Consider the following 13,740-nt stretch of genomic DNA (forward strand, 5'->3'; position numbering starts at 1 on the left):
GTTTAAGGAGACCGTGCATTAGGAATTGCAGGGTACCTAAGGTTGGAAATGAACCCTAATCCTTGGTGCCTTATTAGTAAGATGTTTCTTTTACATTCATATCACACTGCAATGTGACCTGCTCTATGAGGTCAGTGACACAGTGCATGTCTGTCCTGTAGCTCCATTTCTGTTCAGGTCCTGGATCCTTTGTTTGGATTGTATTGGCTAAGTGACTCGCTTTTTTGGCAAACATCATTCAATCAGGGGCCTGACAAACACTTGCTCTCTTGTTGTTCTTAGAGTCTTTACCACAGAAATGTGCCTGCTGACTTTCGAGAGATGTTAGCACGAGAGTACCCCAGCTTGTGATCAACAAGTTCCTCTGACTCTGCACTGACTTCAGATAATTGGGCAGCCCTATAAAGACCATCCAAGCTTGGCCAAGTACTCCCCAGCCTCAATTATCAAGGACAGAATCATGAAATGATTATTGTCTTAAGACAGTTCTGTAGTGGTTTGTTATCTAGCAATAGAGACAAGACAAGATTACCAAATACTGATTATTATTGAAACTGATTGTGATATCAAGTTTATTTTGTTTTTACTCCCTGTGCTCTTAGTGTGTATATGACTTTTTTGGGTCATAAAAAGTAAAAAAGAAAACACTGAATTTAAATATCACTTGAAATAATTTATAAATTATTTTAATTTCCTTTCAATATTTAGGAATTGCATGTCATAAATTTTCTAATAATATGTTTAATTTTGATTTTTGGTTATTTAAAATATATCATTTCAAATTTTAAAATATGATATATTCAGAAAAGCCTAGCTTTTTGACTGTCTACTCTCCCCTTTTCTTTCTCCAAGGTATCTGTTTAAAGTAGTTATTACCTGAATATTTTGGAAAGTATTTTGGAGAGTTGTTAGTAAGTTTGGAGTTAAATTTGTGATATATGTGTAGATAAAAATAAGGCCTATGACAGAGATAATGAGACAATCATTAATTTCAAGGAAAAGAAAATTTTGTTCAGGAAACACAACCACACTATTATGCTTGCTATTTGTGAATATCATGCATATTGTTGTTTTACCATAAACAATGATTACTGATCTAGCTAAAATTGCAATCCTCCTATATTGGAAGTATAGGGAAACAGAAAATTCTTTGCATGTGGAAAGACATGATGAAAAAGATAAGTTCTCATCTTTCCCATTGATAAACAAATAGATAACCTATAAATATATTATAAGTAGTAATATGGACATGCAATTGAGAGATAAAATATTTAATACCCAAAGAATAAACTAAGAAATAAATGTCATAGCCTCTGCACAGAAGGGAGGTAGGGCCTATTGGTTTTTCTTGGTAGGCCCTAATTGATTCATTACAAAAAGTGGGAAAAAAAATCAATAAGCAGAAAATTGACCAAAAAAAGAAGAGGAAACAGCATGAAATAACTTAATAATGATAGTTTATATTCATCAAGTTCTTCCTATGTGTCGTACTATGCTAAGTGTTGTATATGGATTATCTCTGAATCCTTACTACAATTATATGACATAGACTCATTTTATACCTATAACCACATGAGATAATTAATGCTTTGAAGCTTTATTAGCTATATATTGCTGCACAATGAATTGTTGCAAAACTGGAGGCAGTGGACATTATCAGATTAAAAGGATCCATTTTCTCTGGGTACTTGAGCTACTTGGCTGAGTAGTTCTGGTTCAGTCTTAAGGGTCTGTTGTCACACAGGTGTTTAACTCTAGAGATCTTTGGATCTCATGTACACAGCATACCTCAGAAGCTCCCAGACTCATCCTGTGGATCCCTTCAAAGGGCTTCTTCAGGACCTAGCAGTTGGCATCTCTGAAACCTTGTACTTCAGAAGCACCCAAGATGGAAACTTCTTGTTTTTTTACAATCTGGTCTTGAAAATGACATCATGTTTGGTTAGAAGCAAATCTTTAATTCCAGCCTATACTCATGGGGAGGGTACGGATTTCAAGAAGTGCAGATTAGGTGAGTTATTTTAGAGGTTGCTGTGCATATTTTCATGTGTGTGACACACACCGTGGTGTGTTATCAGTTTAAGCCAATAGAAATAAGGTATATGTCATGCTTAGTATGTAGGGTACAAGCTTTCATCTTCCCATTGGCCCCCCAGCTTTAGAAACAGTATGTGACTTCAAGGGAGAATTACATGAGAACAAGGATCACCTTGAAATCACTCTAATTTATACAAAGTCAAAGCCTCTGAAGCTTTAGAACTTTATAGGTAATGAATTATTTGAGGCAGCCCTCACACTTGATTGTGACAAACTGAAGCTTCGTGTTCCTGGGACGGGGTATTAGTCACAGGGGCACGTTGTCTAAGGTGAGGAGTTGTTGCTCTACCTTTAAAGCTGTTAGGAGCCACTGAAGTGTTTTAAGCATGCAGGATGACATAATTGGATGTGTACCTACTTCTCTGAGCTATGTTATTTTGTTTCAAGCATCCAATGACATTCTATTTTCTCATGCATGAGACGGCAGATGCCTGCTTTCCACCCTACCAGCTTCATTCATGTTGGTGTAATGAGATTTATAAATTTCTTTTACCTGCAGATTGCTCAAAGTGTCCCATCTCAGGACAGCTGTGTCTGCCTCTCTCTGAGCACGTAAGGGTCTTTGTGGCTGTAACCAGGTTGTAACCTCCCAAGGCACAGACACTCTGCCTTATCCTTGGTCTGTTACTCACTGGCTACCATGGTGTTGACATATATGAAGGACTCAGTAAGTGCTTCTTAAGTCAAACTGAATTAAACTTTATTGGGCACTGTATCTTTAATGATCCTGTTTGTGATGCCAATCGTCTTGTTATTCACACTGTTAGTACTGTTCGCTGAATCCAGGATAGGGAAGGTGTGAGCTAAGAGGCTGAAAGGAGACTCCAGGAGCCATAGGAACTGTAGACACATTTATTCTCTCTTGTTAGGCATGGCAGTCATAACACAGCCTCTCTCCTGGCTGACACAGCACCTGTAGCAGCAGACATAACCTAACCATAATGTAGCCATAATGGAACCATAGCATAACTTCTTATAACATAACCATGGTGTCACTCCAATGTAGTCTCAATGTGGCAGCAGTCAGGGCTTTTATGGTGAAGCTCATACAGCCGTACCATGCACAGCCACCCGTGACCAAGTGAGTACCTCCTGATGCGCATGTGCAGTGCTGTAAGTGATCTCAGCTTTTACATAGTCACTATTTACAAAATGTGGGGCAAGAGCGAGAAGCCATGGGGCAAGAGGGCCTGACAATGCCACCGTGGCTAATTTCCTCTTTCCCTACAGGCACCTATTGGGTGATAGTTATTGTTCTGAGCTCTGGGTATACAGAGATAAGATAATGTCATTTTACTTTATTAGTGGGATTTCTCGATCTTATGGTAGCTCTATTTTTAGAGCATATTTTTAGTTTTCTAAGGAACCTCTATATTGTTCTCCTTCATGAAAGTGAAAATTTTAGTTCCTCAGTCGTGTCTGACTCTTTGTGATCCTCAGGACTATAACCCACCAGGCTCCTCTGTCCATAGGATTCTCTAGGCAAGAATACTGGAGTGGGTAACCATTCCCTTCTCCAGTGGATCTTCACATCCTGGGGTTAGAACCTGAGTCTCCTGCATTGCAGGCTGGAAGGAGACCCCAGGAGCCACCAGGGAAGCCTTTTACATTCCCATCAACAGTGTCATAGAACTCCTTTTTATCCACAACCTCTCTAGCATCTATTATTTGTACATTTTTAATTTTTTGTATCCCATTGTGAGTGTGACAGCCTGCTAGGTGATGAAACACAGCCGCAAACTGCACTCAGTCACCACTTAGATTCTGTAACCATTGCAGGAGACAGAATAGTGTATGATGTCCTAGCTTCACAGCTGTGTGAGTGTAGGTGAAGGACAATACATCAGCATAGGGAAGGGCTGTATAATAGGAAAGGGGAGATTTTGTAGAGACTGTAACCTAGGAGCTGTTGAGAAGAACGGGTATTTGGATGAATGCAGGAGACAGTTCCATCAAACATTGGGCTACTTGTTTCTGAAGGCTTAGAGGGAAATAAGATTATAGGAGAAGGGAAAGAAATCACAATTGGAAGTCAATACAGTAAGTAAGAGTTACTGATCCTCCAAAGGAACATGCAAAGCCAAGCAAAGTTTCCTCTCTGCTGCCTTTATGTCTTTCCAGCCCTCTATGAGCAATCCTGTGAGGTGTACAGGCACCAAGGCAACACGGCTGGTTTCTTCTATATCGACTCAGATGGCAGCGGGCCCCTGGGACCTTTCCAAGTATACTGCAACATCACAGGTAAGGGTGTAAAATTCCCACTCATGCTTCATGTCGTTATGTGATGGTACAGAGCAAAGGAAAACCCACTGGAAGGGAACACTTGTATAAATAAAAAAAAAAAATTAAAGACCAACTTCAGAGGGGAGATTGTATTTAGGTAAATAATAGGAATTAGCAGCTATTTTATTTTCATGAGAGAAGAGAATGTGATAATGGTCTTGACAAGGTTCCACTGAACCAAGGATTAATTATCAAGCATATTTTGCAGAGCTAACCAAGGTCATTTCTCTCTTAGAAGTCAAAAACAAAAAGAAAAGGAAAATAACCCAACAAACAAAAAAGACAAAAGCAAAATCAATAGAAAGCCCTGACTCAGGAAGTGGGAAAGCTGGATTCAGGTCTGTCCTTGAGGACTGTGTGACTCTGAGGTTCTCTCTGAGCTTCATTTCTGCATCAATGAAGAGGAAATAGTAGTTTCAACCTCTCAGGGTTGGGGGGATTAAACAAAATCTTCTATATTAGTGCAACTGACCAGTTATCCTGCAGATGCCTAATCAAAACCTGGGATAATTCTATTTTCCCTGGCAATCTCATAACATCTAGTAACTTCTTTCTAAAAGTAGTCTAAGGACATATTAAGAGCCAGTTACTGTATGGAAACAGCATGTGATTACTAATTTATTCTTTAAAAAAAAACAATTCCACACCACAACCTGGTGTAATAGTTATTTAAAAATATAGCAATATGAGTACCTTGTTGTGAATATTGTTAATCAGCACATACACATTTTTGGTTTGTTTGTTTTGAGCACTGGCCTTTGAAAATGCCAGCAGAATCATGTAGTGAAGCAGAAAAGTAGGAGTCTATCAAGGCTCTTTGAGTCCTTAGGCCCCAGGCTCTATTGCAACTGGGTAACTGCATCACATCTGTGGAGCTCTTTCCATAGCCAAACACTGTCCTGGGGACCCAGGATATTCAGAGAAATAAGACATAGTCATTGTCATTCATAGGCAGTAAAATCAGGAAAAATAGCATGCAATATTACAGGTAGAAATGTAAACAAACCATTGCCAAAACAGTGATGAAGGGCATTTAGCAATAATTTGCCCATCTGAATACAAAGGACCACACTCTTTCTGCAGAAAATGCTAGTTACATGGAATTGTGTGTCATTTCATTCCATTTCCATAATACTTCATTTCTCCAAAATGCATGCTAACTGCTTCTCAATAGCCCTATGACATAATTAGAAACTGTATTACTGTTTTCTTTTCATGGTTATGCCAGCCTGTAATGTTCAACAACCTGGTCAAGAAGTGGACTTCTTAGTAGATCTTGGTTATTTTCCAAATTTAATTAACATATGAATCTCTGGGGAATAATGTTAAAAATAGACTTCCCAGAGTCAGAAATTCTAAATTCAGTAAATGCATTTTACTGAGATTTTCAAGTGATTCTGATGTAATTTGTCCCCAGTCCACAATTTGAAAAAATGGAGGAAGTGATTTGGTTACAGAATGAGGCAAAAGAGATCAGTGTCAGCTGAATGATGGGTGTGACATATAGTAATAGGATTTTTGGTCATGGCATCAATTACTCAGCTCCTGCCATCTTTGGGAACTGAACTGAGAGTTTGCAGATATCATGTCTTTTAATTCTTTGCAACAAAAATCTGGGGTAGATACTTTTAACTCTCTATATATTACATAGGAGGAAAGAGCATGTGAGAATTTTATGACCTGCTAGACAATAAATCCTGAAAGTTATAGTCAAGACTCAGGAAGCAAGCAAAACCTTCTGGTGCAGCAATAATCTATATCACTGAAACATTAATTGGATACTTTGTATTGCTTTTGTTTTGCTTGAAACCCTGTTTTTATTTTTGTAATAAAAGTAATCAATGCTAATTACAGAAAATTTAAGGGGGAAAAAAGTGTGAAGAAATATAAGGTCATGTATAAACCACAATCAAGAGATTGTTATTGATATTTTATTATTAGATTTTCCTTGGGGCTTTTTTAATATAAATGTATATGTGTGTTTTTCTATGAATGTTTATGTTTTTAGATATATATTTTATATTATGAATTTAATAGATAAGCACAGACTAATCCTATTTTTATTAAGGTATATATATATATATATATGTTGAATATAGCTTGACAAATTTAACTCCCCCAAATAATATAAATATAATAACACACCATGTATGACTGATTCATGTGTCTCATTTACATGAAATGCTCTACCCCTCTTTGGAAAGATTTCTCTCAGGATTTATGTTTGATATTTGTTCATGAGTGGCTAAAGATGAATGTTTACTTATATTAAAGTTTGCTGTTTTGCTGATATGATGCTAAAGGCATCAAGGCCTCTGAGTTATGTCCCAAAATTGATAGGCTGTTTTGTGCATGATTGAGAAATTCTTTGAAATATGCTTTTTGGTCACATCAATTGCAAATATATAGATGTTTGGTTTGGTTTTTGTTTTCCTAAAAATACTTATAGAAATAGAAACCAACTTCTGTGTAGGCTGAATTATATAATTCTCATATTTAACTGACAAAATTTTTAATGCATAATATAATGGTAATCAAGTACATTTTTTTTTTGTTTGTGAATGTTAAGTGTTCTTAAATGTTATTAAATGAGACTGACTTATGACACAGGATAAGTGTGACAAAGTGCTTCAAGGAAGAAAGGGATGGACAAGGGAGGGAGGGAGCCAGAGATGGAGGAAAGGGAAGGTGGAAGTCGTCAGAGAAGACATGCTCTGTGTTTCACTCTGTTTTTTTTTTTTTTTTTAATTAATTAATTTATTTTAATTGGAGGCTAATTACTTTACAATACTGTAGTGGTTTTTGCCATACATTGACATGAATCAGCCATGGGTGTACATGTCCAGAGTGAACAGGGTGGGGGACACATGTTCACTGTGGTTTTTTTTTTTTTTTTTAGTGGTTTATTTTATTTTATTTATTTTTTTTAATTTTTTTAAATTTATTTTTATTTTATTTTTAAACTTTACATAATTGTATTAGTTTTGCCAAATATCAAAATGAATCTGCCACAGGTATAAATGTGTTCCCCATCCTGAACCCTCCTCCCTCCTCCCTCCCCTTTCCATCCCTCTGGGTCGTCCCAGTGCACTAGCCCCAAGCATCCAGTATCGTGCATCGAACCTGGACTGGCAACTTGTTTCATACTTGATATTTTACATGTTTCAATGCCATTCTCCCAAATCTTCCCACCCTCTCCCTCTCTCACTGAGTCCATAAGACTGTTCTATACATCAGTGTCTCTTTTGCTGTCTCGTACACAGGGTTATTGTTACCATCTTTCTAAATTCCATATATATGCGTTAGTATACTGTATCTGTGTTTTTCTTTCTGGCTTACTTCACTCTGTAGCACAAAGCTACTGGTTTCCACACTTTTCAGAGGCATTCCTGAGGTCATAACATAGAAACTATAAACAATGCTGGGAGGCAGGGAACCTGGGTTCTCTCTCTTCTCTTCCTTGTGCCAGTTGGCTGAATGCTTTGGCCTGACTGTGCGTTTCCAAAATAAGAATCTGGAGCCAAGTGGTCCCACAGGTCTTCCTCATTTAGAACTCCCTGAGACATCATTGGGTGGGTGGGTAGGTGGGGTTCCCTGGGGGCTCAGAGAGATCATTTGAGTTTCAAAAGAAAGGGAAAAAGAAAAGTTTCTCATAAGTCTGCAGACACTTGTAAATGGATATCTTGAGGGTGATGAACAGGTTTTATTTATGGAAAACTGTAAATCTGAATCCCAGATACAATGTGTCTCTTTACAGTGTATGCTACCCATTTCTACAGATGAGGTGGCACTTTACCCCTCCTGGGAAATTTAAGTCTGTAGTGGCAAAGAACCTGCAATGTGGGAGACTTAAGAGATGCAGGTTCAGTCCCTTGGTTGGGAAGATCCCCTGGAGGAGGGAGGGCATAGCAACCTACTCCAGTGTTCTTGCCTGGAGAATTCCATGGACAGAGGAGCCTGGTGGGCTACGGTCCATAGGTTTGCAAAGAGTCAGGCCCAACTTAGGTAACTTAACAGCATCTCACCTACTACAGGGTAATCTTCGGGAGATGAGGTCCCCAAGTATCCCCTTTGGTGGAAAGCAGTGTGATCTCTGCCTGGGATGGTAGGGCAAATTATAGAAGAAACTAAGGGTGTGATTAAGCTGATGTGTAGGGTGGACTAAATGTAGGCTTGTACAGATTTCAACAGGGTGCCATACCCAAGGCTACATTCTAAGTAACTTCACTACAGGACTGGGCTTCCCTGTGTGGCTCAGATGGTAAAGCATCCACCTCCAATGCGGGAGATCCAGGTTCAGTCCCTGGGTTGGGAAGATCCCCTGGAGAAGGAAATGGCAACCCACTCCAGTACTCTTGCTGGGAAAATCCCATGGGTGGAGGAGCCTAGTAGGCTATAGTCCATGTGATCGAAAAGAGTCAGACAGGACTTCACTTTCACTTTTCACCACAGGACTAGGGGGTGGGAGAGACAGAAGGCCCAGTGTTTAGATGGAGGACTGAGTGAAGTTATAGATGAGAAAGACAGAATATGTTTCTTCAGGAATACATGTTTGCCCTGCTTTTAGCTTATCTCTAAATGATGTACAATTCATTTTAGTTCAATTTAAATTTGTACATTTCAGGCACAGCATGTGTAAACTGCAAAGGATGCACAGTGTGTCTGCCTCAGTGTCTTTGTGCTGCTTTAACAACATTTCACAGATTGATGGCTATAACAACCCCAGGAGTGTGTTGTCTCACAGTTCTCAAGGGTAGAAGAATAAAACGTAGGTGGTAGCAGGGCCCAACCCCTCTTATACCTTTTGAGGAGACTCAGTCCTTCCTGGCCTCTTCTCGCATCTGGCAGTTTGCCTGACCTGTGGGCACTTCTGGGCTCCTAGCAGCAGCCCCTGTCCTTGCCTCTTGAAGACTGTCTCCCTGGTTCCATGTGACCACCACATCACATGTAACCATTTCCTTTTATTCATCTGTGTATCTTTTTCTTTTCTTCTTATAGGGACACCAGTCATGTTGGATTAGGGTCCAACCTAATGGAGTACGATATTATCTTAATTTGATTACCCTTGTGAAGAATCTATTTCTCATTAAAGCCTTGCATATTCACAGGTGCAGAGGATTAGGTATTCAAGAGATCATTTTCGGGGACACAATTCAGCACGGAACAGTATCATTTCAGTTTCCTTTACAGGCTAATCATGGAAAAGACACAGTGGTAATGAAAATGTCTTGTCAAGGGTGTACCTGTGTGCTGTGTGCTGAGAGCATGCAGTAGGGGCGCCTAGCCCAGCCTCTCTTGGAAGAGCTATCAGGCAGACAGGTGATGTCTCTAAGACCCAGATGGAGAGTAGGAAGTGACCAAAAAAAGACACAAAGGACGGCATTTCCAGGAAGAGCAAATGAATGTCAGAACAAGGTTCCAGGGAACCTTGATCCTGCACATTTGTTGGGCCCAAGCTCACCAGATGAGTTTCTAGTTTAGAACATTTGGAAAATACATGAAACTGAATGACTAAAAAATTAAAAGATCAAACTCACTTGAATAGGAACAAAACAGAAGTTTTTGAAAATCCATCATCTGAACTATAGTTTGTCAGCAAGGAAATCTGCTATCTTAATTTTAGGGAAAAGAAAGATTTTTCTTCAGTTTAATTTTTATTTTTTATTGGAGTATAGTTGATTTATAGTGTTGTGTTAGTTTCAGGTATACAGCAGAGTAAGTTATACATATACATATACCCATTCTTTTTCAGATTCTTTTCCCGTATAGATTATTACAGAATATGCAGTAGGACCTTGTTATCTATTTTATATATAGTAGTGTGTATATGGGGAGAAGGCAATGGTACCCCACTCCAGTACTCTTGCCTGGAAATCCCATAGATGGAGGAGCCTGGTAGGCGACTTCACTTTCACTTTTCACTTTCATGCATTGGAGAAGGAAATGGCAACCCACTCCAGTGTTCTTGCCTGGAGAATCCCAGGGACAGGGGAGCCTTGGTGGGCTGCCGTCTCTGGGGTCGCAGAGAGTCGGACACGACTGAAGTGACTTAGCAGTGTGTATATGCTAATCCCAAACTCAATTTTTTATCACAGACAATTCCTGAGCATGCCAGACTATTTACCTGTCCCCAAAGGAAAGAAGAAAACTTTTCTTACTTTTAACTTTTTATTTTGCATCGGAGGATAGCTTATTAACAACACTGTAATAGTTTCAGATAGACTGCAAAGGGACACAGCCACACATACACATGTGTCCATTCTTCCCCAAACTCTCCTCCCATTCGGGTTGCCACGTAACATTGAGCAGAGTTTCCTGTACTACACAGTAGTCATCCATTTAAAATACAGTAGAGTGTACCTGTCCATTTCAAACTCCCTAACTATCTCTACCCTCATCCTTCCCCCCAGCAACCACGAGTTCATTCTCTAAGACTGAATCTTTCTCTGTTTTGCAAATAAGTTAATTTATATTACTTCTTTTTGGATTCCACATATAAAGGATGCCATAGGGTATTGTTGCTTTTCTGTTTTACATCCTTCACTCACTGGGACAATCTCTAGGTCCATCCATGTTGTTGCAAATGACACTAATTCATTCTTGATAGCTCAGTAATATTCCATTGTGTATATGTACTATGTTTTCTTTATCCATTCCGTTGTCAAGGGACATTTAGTTTGCTTCCATGTCTTGGTTATTATAAACAGTGCTGCAATGAACAATGGAGTATATGTAACTTTTTGGACCGTGTTTTTGTTTCCAGACATATGCCCAGAAGTGGGATTGTAGGGTCATATGGTAGCTTTATTTTTAGTTTTTTAAAGGGACATCCATATTTGAACAATTTTCTGAGCACCAACAACAAGCCAGTTTTCAGGTTATAGATGGTTTTTGGCACTGTTTCCTACTCTGGAGGACTGGATCTGGAAAATGGATTGCTTATTTTAGGGGCTGTTTAGCACTGGGACGACCCAGAGGGATGGTATGGGGAGGGAGGAGGGAGGAGGGTTCAGGATGGGGAACACATGTATACCTGTGGTGGATTCATTTTGATATTTGGCAAAACGAATACAATTTTGTAAAGTTTAAAAATAAAATAAAATTTAAAAAAAAATAAAAAGGAGTGAATGCACAAGAAGAAATTAGGGAAATATACTATACTACAGACCTTTTAACAAACGAACTTTTACCACTGTCAGGCTTATTCAGGTGAGGGGAAGGAGTGTGGCCAGAGAAGAAAGGAGGTCAGGATGTGAAGAATCTGTGCCTTAAGACAGCTATGGCCTCCAGCGTGGCAAAAGCCAGCAAGGAGCCTGGGGAATAACTTCAGTCTATCCTTGCCCCTTTCAGTCTCTTTCCTACGTCTTCATGTAGCAAATTCTGCTAGATTTTAGAAGGCGAGAGTACCGTAAGTTCTCTACATTCGAACATTCAAGTTGCAAACTTTCAAAGAAGTGAACCTGTTTTTGCATGTCCATCATGTAACTTAGTTCAGGTGTTTGGCATGCATTGCCATGCATCCTCTACAAGTGGTTGCACTTTTATGTACTTTACTGTACTGTACTGTGTAGAGTACAGTAGTTCACTATCTTTACTTCAAGCCCAGAATGTCCAGAAGCAAGCATAAAAGCAGCAGCAATGTAGCTGGAACTGCTAACTGCTCAGTGATAATGATGGAAATGAGAGAGTGGAGTGAGGTGAAAATATGGTCAGTCAGTCAGCTCACTCAGTCATGACTGACTCTTTGCAACTCCAAGGACTGCAGCAAATCAGGCTTCCCTATCACCAACTCCAGAAGCTTGCTCAAACTCATGTCCATTGAGATGGTGATGCCATCCAAATATCTCATCCTCTGTCATCCCCTTCTCCTCCTGCCTTCAATCTTTCCCAGCATCAGGATCTTTTCCATTGAGTCAGTTCCTGGAATTAGGTGGCCTAAGTATTAGAGCTTCAGCATCAGTCCTTCCAATGAATGTTTAAGACTGATATCTTTTAGGATTGATTGGTTTGATCTTTTTGCAATCCAAGGGACTCTCAAGAGTCTTCTGCAACACCACAGTTCAAAATCTTCAATTCTTCAGCACTCAGATTTCTTTATAGTCCAACTCTCACATCCATACATGACTACTGAAAAAACCATAGCTTTGACTAGATGGACCTTTGTTGGCAAAGTGATGTCTCTGCTTTTTAATATGCTGTCTAGGTTGGTCATAGCTTTTCTTCCAAGGAGCAAGTGTCTTTTAATTTCATGGTTGCAGTCACCATCTGCAGTAATTTTGGAGCCCAAGAAAATAAAGTCTGTCACTGTTTCCATTGTTTCCCCATCAATTTGCCGTAAATAGATGGGACCAGATGCCATGATCTTCATTATTTGAATGTTGAGTTTTAAGCCAACTTTTTCACTCTGTTCTTTCATCAAGATGCTCTTTAGTTCTTCTTTGCTGTCTGCCATAAGGTGATGTCATGTGGATATCTGAGGTTATTGATATTTCTCCAGGCACACTTGATTCCAGCTTGTGCTTCATCCAGCCTGGCATTTTGCAGGATGTACTCTGCATATAAGTTAAATAAGCAGGGTGGCAATATATAGCCTTGGTATACTCCTTTCCCCATTTGGAACCAGTCCATTTTTCCATGTCAGGTTCTAACTGTTACTTCTTGTCCTCCATACAGATTTCTCAGGAGGCAGGTAAGGTAGTCTGGTATTCCCACCTCTCTTTCTTTTTAATTAATGTATTTATTTTAATTGGAGGCTAATTACTTTTCAATACTGTAGTGGTTTTTGCCATACATTGACATGAATAAGCCATGGGTGTACATGTGTCTCCCATCCTGAACCCCCACTCTCACCTCCCTCCCCATCCCATTCCTCAGGGTTGTCCCGGTGCATCGGCATTGAGTGCCCTGTTTCATACATTGAACTTGGACTGGTGATCTATTTCACATATGGTAATATACATGTTTCAATGCTATTCTCTCAAATCATCCCACCCTTGCCTTCTTTCTCACACAGAGTCGAAGGTCTGTTCTTTATATCTGTGTCTCTTTTGCTGTCTTGCATATAGGGTCATCATTACCTCTTTCTAAATTCCGTATATATGCATTAATATACCATATTGGTGTTTTTCTTTCTGACTTACTTCACTCTGAATAATAGGCTCAGTTTTATCCACCTCATTAGAACGGATTCAAATGCATTCTTTTTAATAGCTGAGTAGTATTTCATTGTGTATATGTACTACAGCTTTCTTATCCATTCATCTGCTGACAGACATCTAGGCTGCTTCCATGTCCTAGCTATTGCAAACAATGCTGCGATGAACTTTGGGGTACACACATGTCTTTGAATTCTGGTTTCCT

At 39.3% G+C, this 13,740-nt stretch overlaps 1 protein-coding gene across 2 annotated transcripts in view; it reads left to right on the forward strand.

The window, feature by feature from the left end:
- CNTNAP5 (contactin associated protein family member 5) overlaps window positions 1-13,740 on the forward strand; it is a 1,053,040-nt gene that overhangs the window by 695,524 nt on the left and 343,776 nt on the right. For both annotated transcript variants that reach the window (XM_025277585.3, XM_044936563.2), the window contains exon 12: window positions 4,219-4,338. In XM_025277585.3, the coding sequence (XP_025133370.2) occupies window positions 4,219-4,338 (120 nt within the window). The remainder of the gene's footprint in view (window positions 1-4,218; window positions 4,339-13,740) is intronic.

Source organism: Bubalus bubalis, chromosome 2, assembly GCF_019923935.1.
Source record: "Bubalus bubalis isolate 160015118507 breed Murrah chromosome 2, NDDB_SH_1, whole genome shotgun sequence".
NCBI lineage: Eukaryota > Metazoa > Chordata > Mammalia > Artiodactyla > Bovidae > Bubalus > Bubalus bubalis.